General features: G+C 42.5%; 1 protein-coding gene across 1 annotated transcript; it reads left to right on the top strand.

The window, feature by feature from the left end:
• The first annotated feature begins 99 nt into the window (after positions 1–99).
• Positions 100–20,198, top strand: LOC124115363. Its single transcript, XM_046476310.2, has 13 exons — positions 100–298; positions 7,438–7,558; positions 7,865–7,988; positions 9,410–9,594; positions 11,548–11,681; positions 12,051–12,204; positions 14,390–14,466; positions 15,288–15,495; positions 16,317–16,462; positions 17,133–17,295; positions 17,708–17,798; positions 18,255–18,357; positions 18,953–20,198. The coding sequence occupies exons 2-13, from the start codon at positions 7,498–7,500 to the stop codon at positions 19,532–19,534; spliced, it is 2,028 nt and encodes a 675-aa protein (XP_046332266.2). The 5' UTR covers positions 100–298; positions 7,438–7,497; the 3' UTR covers positions 19,535–20,198.
• Positions 20,199–20,647: the final 449 nt, after the last annotated feature.

Here is a 20,647-nt window from a genome sequence, read left to right as displayed (position 1 = left end):
GTTTTGATTTTACAAATCCGCGCAAACATTCCGACTCATATTTATTAAGAAACAGATCAACAAGAAGGGGAACATGAGGGTGCCTTGGGGACGCCTATATCTTGTCTGAATGTCTTAGCCCCATGTTTTACATAGTTGTTATCAACGAGGAAGTGGCGAAAAGCTACAACAAAAGATATTTGTTTTCTTTCCACTTAATCTGGAGAAGCCGAGTTTTGATTTCCGTATGTTTGTAAATATAAACAGGAGTACTCATAGGGAAGTGTGAGACACCCGAGTGCCAGCTGTTGGACGGAAGGTGAGCATAACAAGTGTATTATTTACCTTGTGTGTTGAGGCAGATTAGACCCGTGAAGATCCGGGGTAGAATAGGTCTTCATGATCAGCAACCCATGCTTGCCGTAAAAGGCGACTATGCTTGTCGTAAGAGGCGACTCTACGGTATCGAGTGGCCAGGCTTGCTGACTTGGTTGATGCATGTCATCGATCCCAATTGCGTTGATCGATGCTCATGATGTCAATCACTGGATTGTCTGGTCCAGGCTCGATTATTTACAGACCACCGTCATATATCTGGAATATTGCGGCGTTAAACAACAAACAAACAAATCAAACAGATTAATTATTGGAGAACGTTGTAAAATCTCCCTTTAGGGATTCCGGGTTAGAACTGGTCTCCGGCAACCCATGCTGGTAGTTGAATCGAGTGGTCGAACTTGATCACGTGGTTGACAGGGTGTCATCGTGACACGGCGGCATGGATCGATGCTCACAATTTCAATCATTATGTGGTCCAAACTCATTATTTGTAATTGGAATGATATCTTGGATTTGATTTCAAATTAGTTGGAACGTATCCATTCAATTACATATTTTAAACGCCAACTTCGGTTTGTTTACCTTTTAATGTCCTTTCTGCTGGATACATCGGCCCCTTCTCTCAACAATGGAATACTGAAATACTTAAACACTAGTAGTTGAACTTCATGTCTATCTTGAGGTTATCGAACACTTTCAAGTAACTAAATTTGTGCAGTATTTACATCGACAGATTGTTATCGTGATTATCTCGCAATTAGGATGTGTACCGATCAGGGCCCCGTGAAGATTCGGGGTAGAATTAGCCTTCAGCAACCTACGCTCGTCGTAAGAGGCGACTAACGGGTGGTCAGGCACGCTGACTTGATTGATATATGTCATCGTATCCCAATTACGTGATGGTTGCTCATGATGTCAATCACTGGATTGTCTGGTCCAAACTAAATTATTTACATGCCGCCGTCACGTAGTTGAAATATTGTTGAATAGGACGTTAAACAACAAGCAAACAAACTGAGCAGCGGAATACGGGTGGCTAAACTGTGCAGAGTTGCCTCCTGTTGGTGTGCCAGAAACATGATCTTGGATTCGAACCCTGATTTGCTCTGATGAGGTTGGACCCGTGAAGATCCGGGTTAGAATAGGTCTTCAGCAACCCATGCTTGCCGTAAAAGGCGACTAGGCTTGTCGTAAAAGGCGACTATGCTTGTCGTAAAAGGCGACTAATGGGATCGAGTGGTCAGGCTCGCTGACATGGTTGAGGCATATCATCCATCCCAATTGCGTGGATCGAATGCTCATGATATCAATCACTGGATTGTCCGGTCCAGACTCGATTATTTACAGACCGCCGTCATATAGCTCGAATATTGGTGAGTGCGGCGTAAACAACAAACCAACCAACCAACCAACCTGATGAGACTGACTCTGACTACAATACCCGTCTAATGATAAGACATATATCACGTCGGGCTTCCATTCGACACGACGTGTAATAAAACAGAAAACACCGATGAACTCACTCAATCACTCACTCTTTACTGATCAATATTGGCGATATACTCACATATTAAATCGGCCTTGTTCTCGGTAAAAAGAGCAGGGATATAAATGGAAACAAAAATGACGAATTCGCTCGTCACGCTGAAGGCCCGGTTCATGTCACACAGGGTTACAGTGTGAAGCCAATTCCTGGCTTTCCCCGATGAGTTATTGCTTGAAAATGGCGTAAACCCATACTCATTCACTCACTCAACAACGCAAACTACCCGGTCACTCCTGATATATACAGTTACAAGTTATATACAGTGTTATATCTAGTGTTACATTTGTTATATACAGTGTTACATATATTATATGCAGTGTTACATATATTATATACAGTGTTACATATATTATATAGTGTTATATACATTGTTACATATGTTATATCCAGTGTTACATATGCTATATATGGTTCACATGTTATATATAGTATATACTCTATGTATATGGTATATATACTTGGAAAAGGGTTACGGGGGACCCAGTCGTATAAAACGCCACAATTCGCTGTCCGAGTTACGTCCCTTTGGCAAGCAAGAAACACAGGGTCGTGGGTTCGAATCCCGGTTCGCCCCGATTATGTTTCCAGATTTGTCAGCACCATACCTGTGGTCGTGGGTTTCGCCAAAGTGGCACACATATGAGACCTGCATCACTTCGGGCTTTAATCCCACATTAAGCTCACACGACGTGATATAAAGGGAATACTGTTAAAAGTTGTGTTAAACCCAACTCACTCACTCGCAATGCGTGAAGAGATTTGTTACATTGGCAATATTACAGTTATATATACTCGATTTAAGTCCACCAAGCTGGTCAGCTGCCAGTATATTAACTACAGATAAGCCTGGCATGTATGAAGGCATGTCCTGTTTTATGATTACGACTTATTATTGTTTGACATGACGTGTCAGTCGATGTTGAGCAGTGTTGATACATGTGTATACGGGACGTGGACACAGGTATACGAAACATCAACACAAGTATACGGGATATCACCATAGCTATACGGCGTATCATGATTGGTATGCGGGATATGACCACACGTATACGGCATCTGACCATGTAATACATGTATACAGGATGTCAACAAGTATACGGCATATCAACACAAGTATACGGCATATCAACACAAGGTATACGGGACACCAACACAAGTATACGGCATATGAACACAAATATACGGCATATTAACACAAAAAATACCCATAATCACCTCAAGTATACGAGATATCAACACAATTATACAGCAATGAACGCAAATATACGGCATATCAACATAAGTATACGACATATCACCACAAGTTTACGGCGTATCAACACAGGTAAACGGGATACCAACACAAGTATACAGGATACGACCTCAAGTAGACGTTATACCAACACAAGTAGACGTGATACCAACACAAGTATACGTCATACCAACACAAGTAGATGTGATACCATACCAACACAAGTAGACGTGATACCAACACAAGTAGACGTCATACCAACACAAGTAGACGTCATACCAACACAAGTAGATGTGATATCAACACAAGTATACGGCATATCAACACAAATGTACGTGATACCAACACAAATATACGTGATACCAACACAAGTAGACGTCATACCAACACAAGTAGACGTGATACTTACACGAGTAGATGTGATACCAAAACAGGTAGAAGTGATACCAACACAAATATACGTGATACCAACACAAGTAGACGTCATACCAACACAAATATACGACATGCCAACACAAGTATACGTTATACCATCACAAGTATAAGGCATATCAACAGAAGTAAATGTGATACCAACACAAATATACGGCGTATCAACACAAGTATACATGATACTAAAAGAGGTAGAAGTGATACCAACACAAGTATACGTGATACCAACACGAGAAGACGCGATACCACCACAAGTATACGACATATCATCACACTAAACGTGATATCAACACGGGTATACGAGGTGTCAACACAAGTTTACGTGATATCAACACAAGTATACGTGATACCAACACAACTATAGGACATATCAACACAAGTATACGCGTTACAAACACAAGTATACGGGATACCAACACAACTATAGGACATATCAACACAAGTATACGCGTTACAAACACAAGTATACGGGATACCAACACAACTATAGGACATATCAACACAAGTATACGGTGTGCCAACAGGTGTTCGGGGAGTTAACACATGAGTAGGGGCTATAAACACGGAGGGTAGTATTGATATCAACGACGAAACCATAAACACCGCCAACCCGCTCCACACCTCCGACACCTCCCACGCCCTCACACGAGAACGCCATGCACCCAAAAAGTGTGTCCTCATACCGTGTCTGAACTTCTCTACACTTGACTGTAATCTGACACCACTTCCGAGCGCAAGGATACGACGCTTGCTTTTTTGATAAAATAAACAAACTCGTTTCGTTTCTCCAATCAACACATTATCTTTTTGTCTGGAAGTTGAACCGAAAGGAAAAAGCGATCACTTGATTTTCTAGAGCTACTTCCTTGTGTTAAGATATGCAGGCATCAATATTTATCTTAAGGGCTTCGTCCAACATCTTACCAGTTCACACGTACTAACGTGTTTCTACACCCCACACGGAACGCGACCCATCGCCGGCTCAGATGTGTTGTCAAAACCTGATATCTAAGACGTTCGACGGTTTCAGAGATTATGCAAATATACTGTTGATATCATGTTCAGTTTCATATTATAAATCATCTACATACCTTTTTCGTGCCATACATGTTCATTTATGAACTGACTTCAATATTGTTTTTCACTTATGGTGGTTATTATCCAAAAAAGAAATAACCCAAATACATATAAAGGTCAATTCCAATAAATATGTAAATGATGAGGATTATGATGATGGAGAAATGTGCAATGCTCCCGCATCGGATGACACACCCAGGCAATGTCGCATGGGTGGGGGTGGGTGGGTGGGGGTACTGAGGTTTGATGTTCTTTCCCCATCGCAAAGACATTACCGTAAGCACGTAACGCTGAAGTACGCAAATTAATCACGTAATTACACTGTCTGGATACTATAATTGTTCATTGTTTATTTTTTCTACTTATATTTGTTACCTGTTTTAATAATTGTATTCAAAATATTATTCAATATTGTTAACATTAATTTCGGCGAAATCGTGTGTGAGGTAATCAGTAGATCACACAACTCAGTGATTTTATGCAACCACGGTCAGATAACCGTTACTGACGCCTTCAAACGAACTTTCGTTGACAGAGAATGGACCCATATATACTGAACAGCATTGAAAACGCACCAGCAATACATCTTGAAATATTACAAAAACAACTTGAGCAATGACCGATTTTGATTAGAACAGACATAGACGGATTATTCACAAAGACGACAAAGGAAACAGGAATACCACACAGTAATTACAATTACGTCATCAGTGTAAGGACGACACATAGGGTTAAATATCTGGTATGTCCGCCATTGACAGCAACACAGGTCATGCAACGTCTTCTCGTTGATCGAATAAGTCTGCGAATAGTGTTCTGGGGCATTCCACTCTTGACGTAGTGGATCTTCAAGTTCTCTCAGGTTCTGTACTTGCGGACGACGTGAGAGGCGTTGACCCAGGTAATCCCATATATGTTCAATTGGCGATAGATCGGGTGTTAGGGCTGGCCATGGAAGCAGAAGCACATTATTGTTCGCTAGGTACTGTGTTGAAACACGTGCTGGGTGCGCTCTTGCATTATCTTGCTGGAAGGTGTGCATATCCTGGTGCTGATGAAAGAATGGGATGACGTGATTTGCCAAGATGTTATTCCTGTAGTAAAGGGCAATAACTCTCCCACGACAAACATGGAGCTCTGTTCGATGGTTATGACTGATGCCGCCCTACACCATGACACTCCCTCCCCCCATCGATCTGTCTGTACAACGCAGTCATTGTGGTAACGTTCTCCACGTCGACGCCACATTCGCAGTCGACCGTCAGCATTCCGTAAATGAAAACAGGACTCATCAGAGGACAGCACACCATGCCACTGCCGCAATCTCCAATGGCGATGCTTTTTGGCCCAACGCAGACGTTCATTTCGATGTCAATCAGTGAGTATGGGTCAAACATATGGACGTCGAGCACGTAGCCCTGCTGAGCGGAGACGTCGACGTACGGTGTCAGCACTGATCAATTCCGTCGGCCTTGTACAGTCGCTGCAGTCCTGGTAGCCGGAAGTGTACGCTCACGAAGATGCCGACGAACAATATGGCGATCCTGACGTGGTGTAGTTACACGACGTTGACCCGGACGTGGTCGATCTCTGGTGGTTCTTGTCTGCTGGTATCTGCTGTTTCCTGAGGACTGTTGAATGATGGCATTGAAACCGGTGTGCAACGACTCTACTTGACGTATCAACTTGAAGCATGCCCAAGGCACGTTCACGTTCCTCTGCTGTTAATCTTGGCATTTCTTGTGTCAGTACCCTTTACGTCTGCAACAACAAGTGATGTGGCTTTTAAAAGTCTGTCTTTTATAGCCCTATTCTGCATGCTTCCCGTGAAACAAAACACGTTTTCCATGATGTGCACGCAATTTGTTGCGTTTTGGCGATTTCGCTCACAAAAAAATTAGGAATGTGTTTTGACGAGCTGTTCTTCTTCATGCTTCGTCCAGAACGTCGTATATTACTCATTCACTTATATATTTTCATATGACTTAAAGGGCAAGTTCACACGGAAATGAACCTAATTTTCTTGTACTTTTTCCACAATAAAAGTGTTAACCTAGAAGTGTCATAGACAAAAATATAAAAATATCACAATTAATCAACATATGTTTTGCATTAAAACGATTTATATTTTTCACATTTACCAAGTATTCTATTTCCATAACAAAAACACCATGGCTTATGCCCCTTGCAATATGACGTCATTGGTGCCAATTGATAAACATTATGACGTCATCATGCTTTGTTAGAGCGGCTTCACGTGGTGTAGGTACAGGTGTGTGATTCTAGCGTCTCAGATGCCAGCCAGCATAGTGTTATGCTGAGTCACCACTGCGCCGGAGTGTGTCGTAGGCCATGTTGTTTTACCGAAAACTTGTACTTGATATCTTTTGCGTTGAGAATAGACAGGGACCAAGTTGAATTGGCACCAATTACGTCATAATCTAAGGGAGATAACTCAGGCCTGTTTAGCTCGAAAAACGAAGGCCTCATAACGGCATATCATTTTCACACTATTGTGAGCTTCCTACTTTCACTGTGAAAAAAATGAGTGTATATTTTCAAACACAGATACTAACTAATTCTAAAATTGCGTTTTGTTTAGAAAAAGAAAGAAAGTAATTTTTGCGTGTACACTTCCCCTTTAAGCCCGGATAAAAATACATCCATTTTCATGGTGGTGCGTTTTCAATGCTGTTCAGTATATCATGAGTGCCATGCTTTAAATAAATAATTGTTTGTTATCACCTGTTTGCTCATCTGACTTTGCTGAAGGATTACGATGGAAAAAAATTCTGCTCATAATACTTGATGTGAGTTTTATTTTACCTTGTAGGATGAATGACGTAACCTTTAATCAAGGAAGGGTCAAGGACGACTTTGCATCTGCACGACCATGCTGTATACTTTCAGCGTTTTAGTTGCCATAGCAACGTTGTTTGATTTGACAGCAGGAGGTAAGAGGCAGTGTAACGTGTCCTTGATCAAGCAAATCCCACAGTGAAGCGAATTCACCGCACTTTGTCATAACTAATAGATACGCATTACGATAGGCTGGACATTGACACGCGCAATAACCAGTCCATACTAACTACATCCCCACAATTTAGAGTGGTGCAAATATTCGTTAAATCTTTGTTCAGATCTACCCCATCACCCACCCTAATCAGTCTCAAAATATCAAACGAGCTATTATATACTGAGACCAATAGCTATACCTTTTGCAAGTGTTCATTCAGTTACCTTTATCTTCTATTTCTCAGACCCCACACAACCGGAGAACATGACCTGCGTCCTGTATGCCAGGAGGCTTCTCACCTGTAACTACGACCTCCGTGACGGCATTGACAGCAGCAACACGACATGCACCACGTGTTCACAGTTCAGGTGAGTTGAACATGTCCTCATGTTTACTTTCATAAGAGAACCCTGGGTTTCCTTTGCTCTCAAAACGGCCTGAAGTGCCACCAGAAAGGATACACCTGCAGCTAAAGATGAAAGCATTGATGTACGCCATTAGGATACGATGTTAGTTGGCCAACACACCAGACATGCAGTGAGTGAGTGTCTCTCTATTTGTTTGTTTGTTGTTTAACGCCGCTCTCAGCAATATTCCAGCTATATGACGGCGGTCTGTAAATAATTGAGTCTGGACCCGACAATCATGCATCAACCAAGTCAGCGAGCCTGACCACCCGATCCCGTTAGTCGCCTCTTAAGACAAGCATAGTCGCCTTTTACAGCAAGCATGGGTTGCTGAAGTCTACCCGGATCTTCACGGGTCTGAATTAGTGAGTGATGGTACTGCTGCGGGGTTGGGGGTTGGGGGAGGGAGGTGGGTGTGTGTGTGTGTGTGTGTGTGTGGGGGGGGGGGGGGGGGGGGGGGAGAGATAAAGGGCGGGAGGGAGGGAGGCTATATATCTTGGCGACATGAACACACCAAGAATAGTACTTGTAGTTGCCTCCTCCAGCATCCCTTACCTTATAACGATAGCTGGTGACCCCTTGGGAGTAGTTCCGGGTTAGAATAGGTGCCAACCTATGCTTGTCTGAAGAGGAAAGCAAATGGATTCGATTGTCTGGTTCTGAACAGATTATTTACAGGTCGCCGTCATATACCTTGTATATTGCTGAGTGCGTAGTTCAACTACAAACAAAATAGAACAAACCAAAACGAAAAAGGATAATCGCTGTGAAGTACACTTTTCCCCGTCCCTTAATATGACAACTCTTTGTATGGTTGATTGTGTGATGTCGGCAGGTAAATACGGACTCATGTGTCCTGATGACTTTTCTTATTTCTATACTTGAGGCCAGAGCCCTATATACAAGAATAATATAACATAATACAACAGCTATGAGATCAGGTTACTACATATATAGGATAGTAATAATCCTTATATACTGATTGCTTTCCCCGAGGAAAGCACATTGACTATTCAAATATCCTGTTAAGACAGGTGCCGTTGCCCCACATTTAGGGCTTTATTGACAAATAATTGCAACTTTTTAATACTAGACTTCTTTTGTGAAGACTAAGGATGTACATAGGTCTGTAAAGAATATCGTTCAATATGATTTACAGGGAGAAACTGTTCTCTGCGACTTCTTTACGCCAGACAAGTCATAAGAAACTCATGTCGTTTCTGGGAAAAGATGCAACACTGACGTTGTAGGTGTGTTTATGTTGTAAACTTGAATTACGCGGACACAGATAACAAGGAGGCTTTACTTTCTCCGTCGCATCCGTTTATACGAAAACTATATGAATGATGTATGATGTACTCTGATAAGTTCGTTCTTCACAGTAAAAATGACACATGTCCGGATGTCGTTACTGGGAAGAGATGCAACACCGCTGTTGGGAGATGTGAATACAACTGTGATGACCTGAAGTTTTGTGACAACTTTCATAAGATGAAGATCACCATGAAAGGGGGAAAGGATGCTTGGACAGAGTCAATGTGCAGACAAATAAAAACTACAGATTATAGTGAGTATCAGATTATCTTGGATCAGGTTTAACTCCGAAACGGTTAGAATACGTTACAGAGAGTCATATTGTGGAAGAGAACTATTTCATACTGACGTACACATTAGAGCGGAAGCGAAAGATGTCCTCCGGGAATACACGTGAGAGGGAAGAGAAAGAACTGATATAGTCGTACATGTGAGAGTTGAAGAGAAAGAGATGATATAGTCGTACATGTGAGAGTTGAAGAGAAAGAACTGATATAGTCGTACACGTGAGAGGGAAGAGAAAGAACTGATATAGTCGTACATGTGAGAGTGGAAGAGAAAGAATTGATACAGGAATACATGTGGGAGTTGAAGAGAAAGAACTGATATAGTCGTACATGCGAGAGTGGAAGAGAAGAAAGAATTGATACAGGAATACATGTGAGAGTTGAAGAGAAAGAGATGATATAGTCGTACATGTGAGAGTGGAAGAGAAAGAATTGATATAGTCGTACATGTGAGAGTGGAAGAGAAAGAATTGATACAGGAATACATGTGAGAGTGGAAGAGAAAGAATTGATATAGTCGTACATGTGAGAGTGGAAGAGAAAGAATTGATACAGGAATACATGTGAGAGTTGAAGAGAAAGAGATGATATAGTCGTACATGTGAGAGTGGAAGAGAAAGAATTGATATAGTCGTACATGTGAGAGTTGAAGAGAAAGAGATGATAAAGTCGTACATGTGAGAGTTGAAGAGAAAGAGATGATATAGTCGTACATGTGAGAGTGGAAGAGAAAGAATTGATACAGGAATACATGTGAGAGTTGAAGAGAAAGAACTGATATAGTCGTACATGTGAGAATGGAAGAGAAAGAACTGATATAGTCGTACACGTGAGAGTTGAAGAGAAAGAATTGATACAGGAATACATGTGAGAGTTGAAGAGAAAGAACTGATATAGGCGTACATATAAGAATGGTAGAGAAAATGAGTGAGTGAGTGAGTGACTATGGTTTTACGCCGCTTTTAGCAATATTCCAGCAATATCACGGCGGAGGACACCAGAAATGGGCTTCACAGATTGTACCCATGTCAGGAATCGAACCCGGGTCTTCGGCGGGACGAGCGAACGCTTTAACTACTAGGCTACCCGACCGCCCCTTGAAGAGAAAGAACTGATACAGTCGTACATGTGAGAGTGGAAGAGAATGAATTGATACATTCGTACATGTGAGAGTGGAAGAGAAAGACGTGATACAGATGTGTATGTGGGAGTGAAAGAGAAAGATTTGGTACATTGTACATGTGGGAGAAGAAGAGAAAAACATAATACAGGAATATATTTGATCTTCCGTGAACTTTGACCGACCAATGAAACCACTTACAAGAAGTCGACATTAACCAATCAGAAAACAGCTTTCTCAAGCTATACGGCACTAAATTCATTGCAGACTATGCTTTGAAAACATTTGACAAAGGTCTCGATTCAAAATATGAACACTGGACAATGATGAGATGGCCCAGATTGTGTGGCAGTACTTCCAACGGGATGTGCAAAGTCTCCTCTGTTCAAATGTTTGTCCCTTTTAAGCGACAGATAGACGATGATGTTGGCGGAAACAGTCGTGGAGCCGTGACTGTCGTACGGAATACCCCGTTTTAACCGTTTGAAGGTTGAATCACAAAAACACATCCCGATTGTCACTTTCCCTATTTGTGTTAGCGACGTTCTGACTGGTCGGATGAAAAGTCGTTCTGACATGACCCGAAATGGGATTTACCTAGATCTCTGTTTAGCGGTAGCGTGTGACACCATATGTTGTGTGACACTAGACAGTGTGTGACACAAGATTCCGTGTGACAACAGGTGTCGTGAGGTGTGTCTCCGAGCAGTACGTCTGAGAGTGGAAGGGTGGATATACATGGACGCAAACTATGTACAAATTATCAGGACACTTTCTTCTATTTGCTGTGTGTTTGTAGTACAACCCGGGCCAGTCAGAGCTCTGCGGGTGACAGCCATCAACAGTACAGCGTTACGGGTGTCGTGGAAGAAACCTGACGACAGACATCCCTACTTCGAAACCTATAAATACTCTGTGTTGTACTTGAATCATGTAAGTAACGTTTATTATCAGCTAAGATGAACATGTACATACATTGTTTTTTTCATCATATGGGTCCACCTGAGAGCCCCTGCATTGTCGTCTTTTGGAAAAAAATATCACACTAGAAAACATTTGCTGCATTCAAACAAAAAAATTGACTGTCTCGAAGGGAAATACACACAAACATAATAATGACTTCATTACCGTATTCTAAACAACATAGTTAACTCGAATTCCATATCTCGATATGTCGGAGATGTAACGCTATGATTCCGAGAGGATCAGTAACTGTTGTGTGGTATCATGACACGCCGCCTGTCCAGACCTACGGATAACTCGTATTGGTTTCGACTTAAAGAATGTTCACTGCGATCACAGGTCAAGAAAGTTAAGACCAAGGATGAAGATGTTGAAGTGGTTCTAACTGACCTGCAGCCCTGGACAAACTACACCGTGACAGTCAGGTCACGACCTCACAGAAAGGGCTTCCGCGGCCCTCCACAGAATGCAACAAATGCAACACTCGAAGACGGTCAGTATTTCTCTATATAGATAGCTTACGGTGGCCCATAAGGGACATGGAGTCTGTTTTTCCATATTTTGATATTTCACTTACTTTTATCGTAACCTTTTGCAAATCTTACAAATATGTGATAAATTATGTGTAAAGAAGATATTCAATCGCTGAAAAGTGAAACGAAAATGTCAAAAACTAAAATGAAAATGTCAAAAACAAAAACGAAAATGTCAAAAACTAAAATGAAAATGTCAAAAACTAAAATGAAAATACAGAAAACTAATTACACATTTAAAAGTGGGAGAGATATGACAATCGGTATTGGGAGACAAGGTGCAGTTAATCGACCTGAGGATTGTGAGAGTATGCGGAAAATATCAAACCTAACCCACCTGTTCGTAAAATGGACTTGTCCGACATTGCCTATGTCGGATTCTGTTCAGGGAGTCATCATTATAATAATGTGGGTAAATATTGTTAAAGCTTGTACATTGTATCAACTTCCTTGAAGAGACTGTGCATAAAGTTAATATCTCATATAAGAAATAAACGACTCGTTGTCGTTGTTTATCGTACAATAAAACACTGCAGGGAGAATAAACCGCTCGGGTCTGCGTCTCTCATGGTTTATTCTCCCTGCCGTGCTTCATTGTACAACTCCCACTCGTCGTTCATTTCTTAAATATGTGAGCGAAAACAGCTTTGAACAGTATTTCGGTATTGTTTCGGCATTGGTGAAACTACTTTGAGTAATTAATCCTCACTGTGTGTTATCATTTTTGGTATTTTTATATTTCCCAAGTTGCTTGTCCATCATACATATCGACCCGTGAAGATTCCGGGGTAGAATAGGTCTTCACCAACCCATGCTTGCCGTAAAAGGTGACTATGCTTGTCGTAAAAGGCGACTAACGGGACGGGTGGTCAGACTCGCTGACGTGGTTGATGCATGTCATCGATCCCAATAGTCTGGTCCAGACTCGATTATTTACAGACCGCCGTCATATAGCTGGAATATTGCTGACTGCGGCGTTAAACAACAAACCAACCAACCAACCAACCATCATACATATCAATGAACAAGTCATAAAAATCGTTACATCATCTCTCAATTAGCCAGTGCAGTGTTCATTTAAACAATAACCATCCTTATACAATATCCAGTCGCTTTTGCTCAGCAACATAACAACATGGAGACGACGTCATTCGTTGTTCATGACACCAGTAACGTTTTTAGGTGACGTCGTAACAATTGACCCACTGCGCTTCTGTCTCACTGGACATCAGGAATCCCATATACGCATGTACATGTACACTAGAAACTATAGGATCATGCCGGGTCATGGAGTTCTGTTTGACAAAAACCCTGTTTAAGCTATTGGGGTTTGATGCCTTATTAACGAGAACTGTAAGTAATATCAGCGCTCCGATTGTGTCGATTAACGATGACTCACTATATACTAGTATTCGATGCCACCAGAACTTTAAGGCGAGGTGTCAGTGTGAATATCATCAGAGTGAAGTAATCAGTCTATTCTGTCACTGAACACATGAAATATCCAAACAAAACACGGGTGTCATACAGGAACAGTTCCTAAGAGACAAATGGGAGACAACTGAGAATGTAACACACTGTCCGTTAGAAAACGAAACTGCCGATTTACCTTATTTTATGAAACAAGAAAATGTATTCAATAAAGATTTGGTTGACAATCCAGTGATTGATATCATGAGCATCGATCCACGCAATTGGGATCGATGACATGCATCAACCAAGTCAGCGAGCCTGACCACCCTATCCCATTAGTCGCCTTTAGGACAAGCATAGTCACCTTTTATGGCAAGCATGGGTTGCTGAAGACCTATTCTAACCCGGAATCTTCACGGGTCATTTAATAAAGAAAAACGAATTTCGCTTTTATTTCAGGCCAAGAAAAGACTATGTCATTGTTACTTCAAAATAAGGCATCAGCATATACAAAGTCATATAGATAATATAAACCGGAAAAATAACTTTTCGCGAAAACCTGGTGTCATTGCCCACTTTCAGTGAACCATTTATATATTTTTTTTTACCGCTATTTTGCCTGTTACGCCTAATGGAATCTGTTTCGGCGGATAATGGAGACTTCTTATTCTCTGGTGTTGACGTTTATGTTAAATATTCCACATCACTGATCAGGGATCTTACGTCCTCTAGTTCCAGCTTCAGGCCCAGTGATACCAGAGAGTGCATATAGCAGAGTGGCACCGGGAGTGCTGGAGGTCTACTGGAGTGTAAGTAATTCATACGATACCCTCTGAACTCCCGTAACTTACATGCGGCATGCGACCCTTACTCAAAAGTTGTTTGTTCAGGGTTACAAAACACACAGCATAAACAGTTTATGGAAGATATGTGGGGCATATTCCCCTCAAAATCGCGAATCAGTGTCAAAAATTATGTCCGATGCAATTCCCTGTTTTGACTTTGTTCCTGAGATTGGTTGCCTTTTAACAATTGATTTGCCTTTGCATGCGTTTGTGATGAGTCATTCGTGTTGCAGGATACACTCAACTTTTTGCGATCACCGGGTATCATCACTATTCGATAGTGATCCATATGCTCATGCCTTTGACACAGTCGGAATCGTGGAATGGACTCTGCTTTTAGCAAAGATTTCTTGAATGCGTTTCGTCGTTTTAGTTACAAGAGTGTGTGAGTGAGTTGGGTTTAACGCCGCTTTTAACAGTATTCCAGTTATATCACGGCATGTCAGCTTAATGTTGGAGGAAAGCTCGAAGTGATGCAGGTCTCAGACGTTAACCACTTCGGTGAAACCCATGAGCACGGGTATGGTGCTGACAAACCTAGAAACATAATCGGGGTGGAACGGGATTCGAACCCATAATCAGAGGTTTCTGGCCTGCCGAAGGGACGCAACTCTGCACAGCGAATTGCGGCGCCTTAGACGACTCGGCCACCCAAGCCCCCTTTATTTACAAGAAAGACATGATAATTAGCTTTGGCAGATCCGATCATCCTCGGTCCTTCAAGGATATATTGGTGAATATGATAATAATGCATGTGCATGTTATGATCTGGTTCAATCTTACAGTCTGTTCCACGGGATGCTAGCAGAGGGGTGATTGTCAACTACTCCGTCCAGGCCACCTGTTGTCTGTCACAGCCACTGTACACCACTGACCACTCGACCACCGTCAACATCACCGGACATAGCAACCTGACTGTACTTGTGAACGCCGCCACTCGAAATGGCTGGTCTGCTCATCCGTCTCAACTCCATGTAAACAGACGTGATTTGGGTGAGAAATATTATGACATTTTAGAAAATAGATTAAAGGGACAGTGACTTCTTTGTCATCTAATGCACTCCAATTCGCTATACGGAGTTGCGTACCTTGTCCATATAAGGATCCGCTGATCGTGGGTTCAGCTGTTGTTGAACGCCGCACTCAACAATTTTCCACCTATATGACAGCAGCCTGTAAATAATCGTGTCTGGACCAGACAGTCCTGTAACATCATGAGCATCCATCTACGCAATTTGGATACGATGACATGCATGAGCCTAGTGAGCGAGCCTGACCACCCGATCCCGTTAGTCGGCTGTTACGATAAGTATGTGTTCCTGGAGAAAAAGGGAGGTCGGGTAGCCTAGTGGTTACGTTCGCTCGTGACGCCGAAGACCCGGGTTTGATTCCAGTCATGGGTACAATGTGTGAAGCCAATTTCTGGTGTCCCCCGCCGTGATATTGCTGGAATATTGCTAAAAGCGGCGTAAAACCATACTCACTCACTCACTCACTCTGGTGTCCCCCGCCGTGATATTACTGGAATATTGCTAAAAGCGGCGTAAAACCAAACTCACTCACTCACTCACTCCTGAAGATAAATGTACTGTGTGGTCCTAAAACATGTTTAGAAGCCCCTCTCCGATGATTAAATTGGTTGTACCTAATATTCATGCGTGTAGATTTTTTAAATCCACGCTTTACATATTTATTTCCATCCTTCTGACAGTCTTCCTTCTGACAGAAATACCCAAGGACCAAAAGACATATACATATTTTAAACGAATCAGTGTAAAATACCAGGCTGTATATCAACATTCATCTGTTGACAGACGTACAGTATGTTGACACTGTACACAAGGTTAACCACAGACTCGAGTGGGCTTACATCGCTGGAAGAAGAAACCTGAACAACGTCTTTGTCTCGTGGTGTTTCGGGTATCAAAATGACAGCTTTCCACAGCTTGTGAAATGCATGGTAAGAAACATAGCATTTGTTTGTTTTTTTTCTTTAACGCCGCACTCAGTCATATTCCAGCTATATGTAAATAAACGAGTCTGGACCAGACAATCCAGTTATTGACATCGCGAACATCGATGTACATAAAATCATACATCAACCAATTCAGCGAGCCTGACCACCCGATTCCGTTTGTCGCCTCATGGTTTACTGAAGACCAGTTCTAACTCGAATCGTCGGGATACAAAGCATTTATGGCAATAAGTTCGATACTCACATATTAGGGCAAGGGATAGCGGCAGTTTGACACACCTACAATCCAGATACTTTTTTTCACAGATACACGTTCTTGTAGTTACTGTACATGTCAGTCCGGAATACAAAGTGTCCAGATTAAGATGTGTCCGGAGTTGTCAATGGCATCTGGTATCGATAACATACTATCATCTTCAGCCCTGTTCCAAATATATTTTAGAGACTTATACAGTGAAACCTTGTTAATCCGGAAATTTCCTGGTGAACTGGTAACACATTTTCGAATTGTATGAATGGTGTGATGCAATTGTGGCCTTTCACGCAGCATATTTAACTTCTTTAGGCTTTCGTTAATCTACATCCCCCCCCCCCCGCCCCCTCTCCCCTTCGAAGGTAGACTTACCTGGTTGTCTACTGTTGTCATTTGCTTCAGAACGCCATACAGAAGAAACTTGTCCAAGGAGGGCGTCGTTCTATTGCAATAAAAAACCTTGACCCTCTGAGAGTATCGTGTAGTCGGTGTGAATGGCAGTACGCCGTCTCTCACTACGTCGACAGCGTCAGGTCCAAACTGGTGTGGAATACTCCAACAAAATGTAAGACTATATGTAATTGTTACGTCTTCATCTGCACGACCCTGTGTATACTTATGACATTTTTTTGTATTGATTTATTGATTGATTGATTTACTTGTACGCCTCCGTGCGTGGAGCGTCCGCCCGGATAGCGATCTCAGGCCGTGTTATACTAAAATACGTTAAAAGATTGTACTTGTTACTCTGTCTGACGCTCAGCATTTATGGGCTAAAACAAGGACGAGTCGGCTCGGAATCTGTATGCTGCGTCTGAGTGGGGTATTCATGTTGAACTGTGGCATGGTATCTCAGTGGGATAGCACTATAAAACCGGCATTAGTCCGGACGAATGCATATCGCTATATAAGTGCAATCTTGAACGTTAACGTTGAACCCTATTTCGCCTCACCTTCTTCTCAACATATTATTTCAGTAACAGTCGTCCACGAGAATATGCCAATGCTAGCTGTGCTCATCGTCTTGATCGTCATTGTTGCTGTCATATTTATTGCTGGGCTTGCCATGTACGTAGTCTAATAATTGTGTTGCTCCTTTTTGTTCCTTTATTTTGAAACCCACACGTGGTGATCCTTAGTTTGGAATCACCATACCATTGCTAATCATACCCATGCTAATCATAAACTTGATAATCATACCCGTGCTGACCATCGAAACTTCAGCCGTAAAGACCCGGGTTAGAACGGATCTTCAGCAACCCGTGCTTGTCGTAAGAGGCGACTAACGGCATCGGATGGTCAGGCTCGCTGTCTTGGTTTATGCACGTCATCGTATCCCACTTGCGTAGATCGATGCTCTTGATGTCAATCACTGGACTTGAATTCCTGAATTGGACAAGCCTACGGTGTACCTCATTTCAGAAAGCATCTTCCTGCTTATGTGAATATAGAATATACCCTCTCTTTATAGGCCCCTATGTTTGACGCTGTGTTCAACTAATATTTCTCCTTTTTCACTTTCAGCGTTGTAAGACTGTACAACAGGAACTCTCTTTGTAAGCGGTTTACGATTACCATGCCTAGGTTGGTGCAGTTTACAGTTGACGATGAGGTTTCAATATCTGTGGTAAGAACGGAAACACAAATACATACATACAAGCCGTGAGAAGCGAAAACATTACGCACGCACACACACACACACACACACACACACACACACACACGCACACACACACACACACACACACACACACTCAAACGTACACTCATATATTACACACAATACACGTATAGACACATACGCACACAATGCAAACACACACATTCTCTCTCTCTCACACATACACACAGAACAAGCATGCACACACAAACACTTGAACGCCTACTGACACACAAACATACACACACTGTCTCTCTCAAACACGCACTCACACACACGCGCCCACACACACACACCACATGCACACAAACTCTCTCTCACACCCACACTCTCTCACACATACACATTCTCACACACACTCATATAAATAATCATATACTCATGCACACACGCACACGCACACATACGCTCACGCACGCTGTTCCAACACTATACTCATGCTCAAGGGTTTCCAATAAGTGGTCACTTCAGGCCTTCCATTTGGTAGACATGAACATAGCCTACCTATCCTCACTCACAGTGTGGGCTCAACCCCTACTCACTCACCGTCACTCTGTTGTAGGAGCAGCGCCTACAGCCAGATGAAGCGGGCCTGTTGTTAAACAACCCGGGCGACACTAACACAGACAACAACAAAGCCCACAGAGGAGACACAGGCAAATTCATCACCCCCGATAGCATCCCCCATGTTCTCCAACTTAGCAATCACCCCAGACAGGACTGTTCAGATGTGTTTGGAAATATCGAGATGGACGTTTCACTTCCGGGACTCCAGGTCCTTCCGGAAGAACTATCTTCTGCCCCAGAAGCACCCTGGCTGCAGGATGGTTCCCATGGTGATGAGCACACTGAGACATGGTCATGTTCTTCAGACAGTGGTATGTCCACCTACAGACAGGTCACTCTGGACAGCGCCAAGCCCGAGACACAGGAACACTACTCACGGATTGTGTTCATTGATACCAAGGACGAATGTCACCAGGATGCCTTCGGTACAGGTACCCAATCAAACAGGACAAGGGAAATAATCTCACTATTACCGACATACACAGAATCCCCATCTCAAGTCAATACACATTCAGAGTTAACACAGGCACAAGCAGGACACGCAGATCCGCCTCCGTGTGTACAGCTGCCCCCCTGATGCCATCCCGCCCTCAAAAAAAAGGAAAGAAAGAAGTTGTACCCTCATCTGACTTACCCTCTGCGAATCAATTGGTAAAGCATACGGTCCCATGAACGCAGGCACCATTCTGACAATGAGATGTAAATCAAAATAATGCATTTTGTGTTAAGTGTAACGGCGGGTTTGCTTCTGTGTGAAGCTCATTTCTGTGTCCCTCGCCGTGATGTTGCTGGAATATTGCTAAAAGCGGCGTATTACTCACACACTCATTCCTGATTCATGTCGTGGTGGTTAAAGGTTGAGTCGACTCTTGTGCAGTTGCGAACCTGGGAGGGGAAGCAGCGGAGGCGATGCCAGTCTCTCTATGCCGCAGCAGTGTGCCGGACACCTCTCTGTAACGCTCAGTAACGTTTCTTCCCGGACAGAGTGCATTTGTGATCAGTGGGTTCATTCGAGACGATCCTCTGTTTTTTTCTCTGTCAACCTTTTCTTGTTGAACTCCAATGACCACTTAAATTTCATCTGTTATCGCTCCTGTGATCGTAAAAGAGAAACGAGTGATCTCCACTCAACCGTGAAGATTGTTTAATACCTAGTCACTACCACATTGCATTTAAAGCGTTTTGTTTTTTAAACATTGTTGCGTTTATTATTAAAATATTTTGCAAAGATAAACACTATTATTGCATAATGTACGATATTTTTGCTGTATTGTTTTTCATCATTTTCTGTTTATAAAAGCAGTAAATATCAAAATGTTTCTTGTGCATTGATGTATTCAAAGTTGGGAGTTTTGTGGATCACACATTAGAAGGTAATGTGGTAGTTAAGAGTTATTTGGGTAGTTAAGAGTTAGTGTGGCAGTGTGTAGTTAGTGTGGCAGTGTGGCGGTTTGGTGTTAGTGTGGCAGTGTGTAGCTAGTGTGGCAGTGTGTAGTTAGTGTGGCGGTGTGTAGTTAGTGTGGCGGTGTGTAGTTAGTGTGGGAGTGTGGCGGTGTGTAGTTAGTGTGGCAGTGTGTAGTTAGTGTGGCAGTGTGTAGCTAGTGTGGCAGTGTGTAGTTAGTGTGGCAGTGTGTAGTTAGTGTGGCGGTGTGTAGTTAGTGTGGCGGTGTGTAGTTAGTGTGCGAGTGTG

The sequence above is a fragment of the Haliotis rufescens genome, unplaced genomic scaffold (assembly GCF_023055435.1).
Source record: "Haliotis rufescens isolate VD_foot unplaced genomic scaffold, xgHalRufe1.0.p SCAF_2, whole genome shotgun sequence".
Lineage (NCBI taxonomy): Eukaryota > Metazoa > Mollusca > Gastropoda > Lepetellida > Haliotidae > Haliotis > Haliotis rufescens.
This window is presented reverse-complemented; position numbering and strand designations above follow the sequence as displayed.

What these genes read in the sequence shown, in the direction of transcription:
- LOC124115363 (XM_046476310.2), top strand. Translation starts at nt 7,498, where the DNA reads ATGCTGTATACTTTCAGCGTTTTAGTTGCCATAGCAACGTTGTTTGAT. An exon ending in CTGTGTTGTACTTGAATCAT is followed by an intron (nt 11,682 to 12,050) that starts GTAAGTAACGTT and finishes CTGCGATCACAG; the next exon opens with GTCAAGAAAGTTAAGACCAA. An exon ending in AAATGCAACACTCGAAGACG is followed by an intron (nt 12,205 to 14,389) that starts GTCAGTATTTCT and finishes TACGTCCTCTAG; the next exon opens with TTCCAGCTTCAGGCCCAGTG.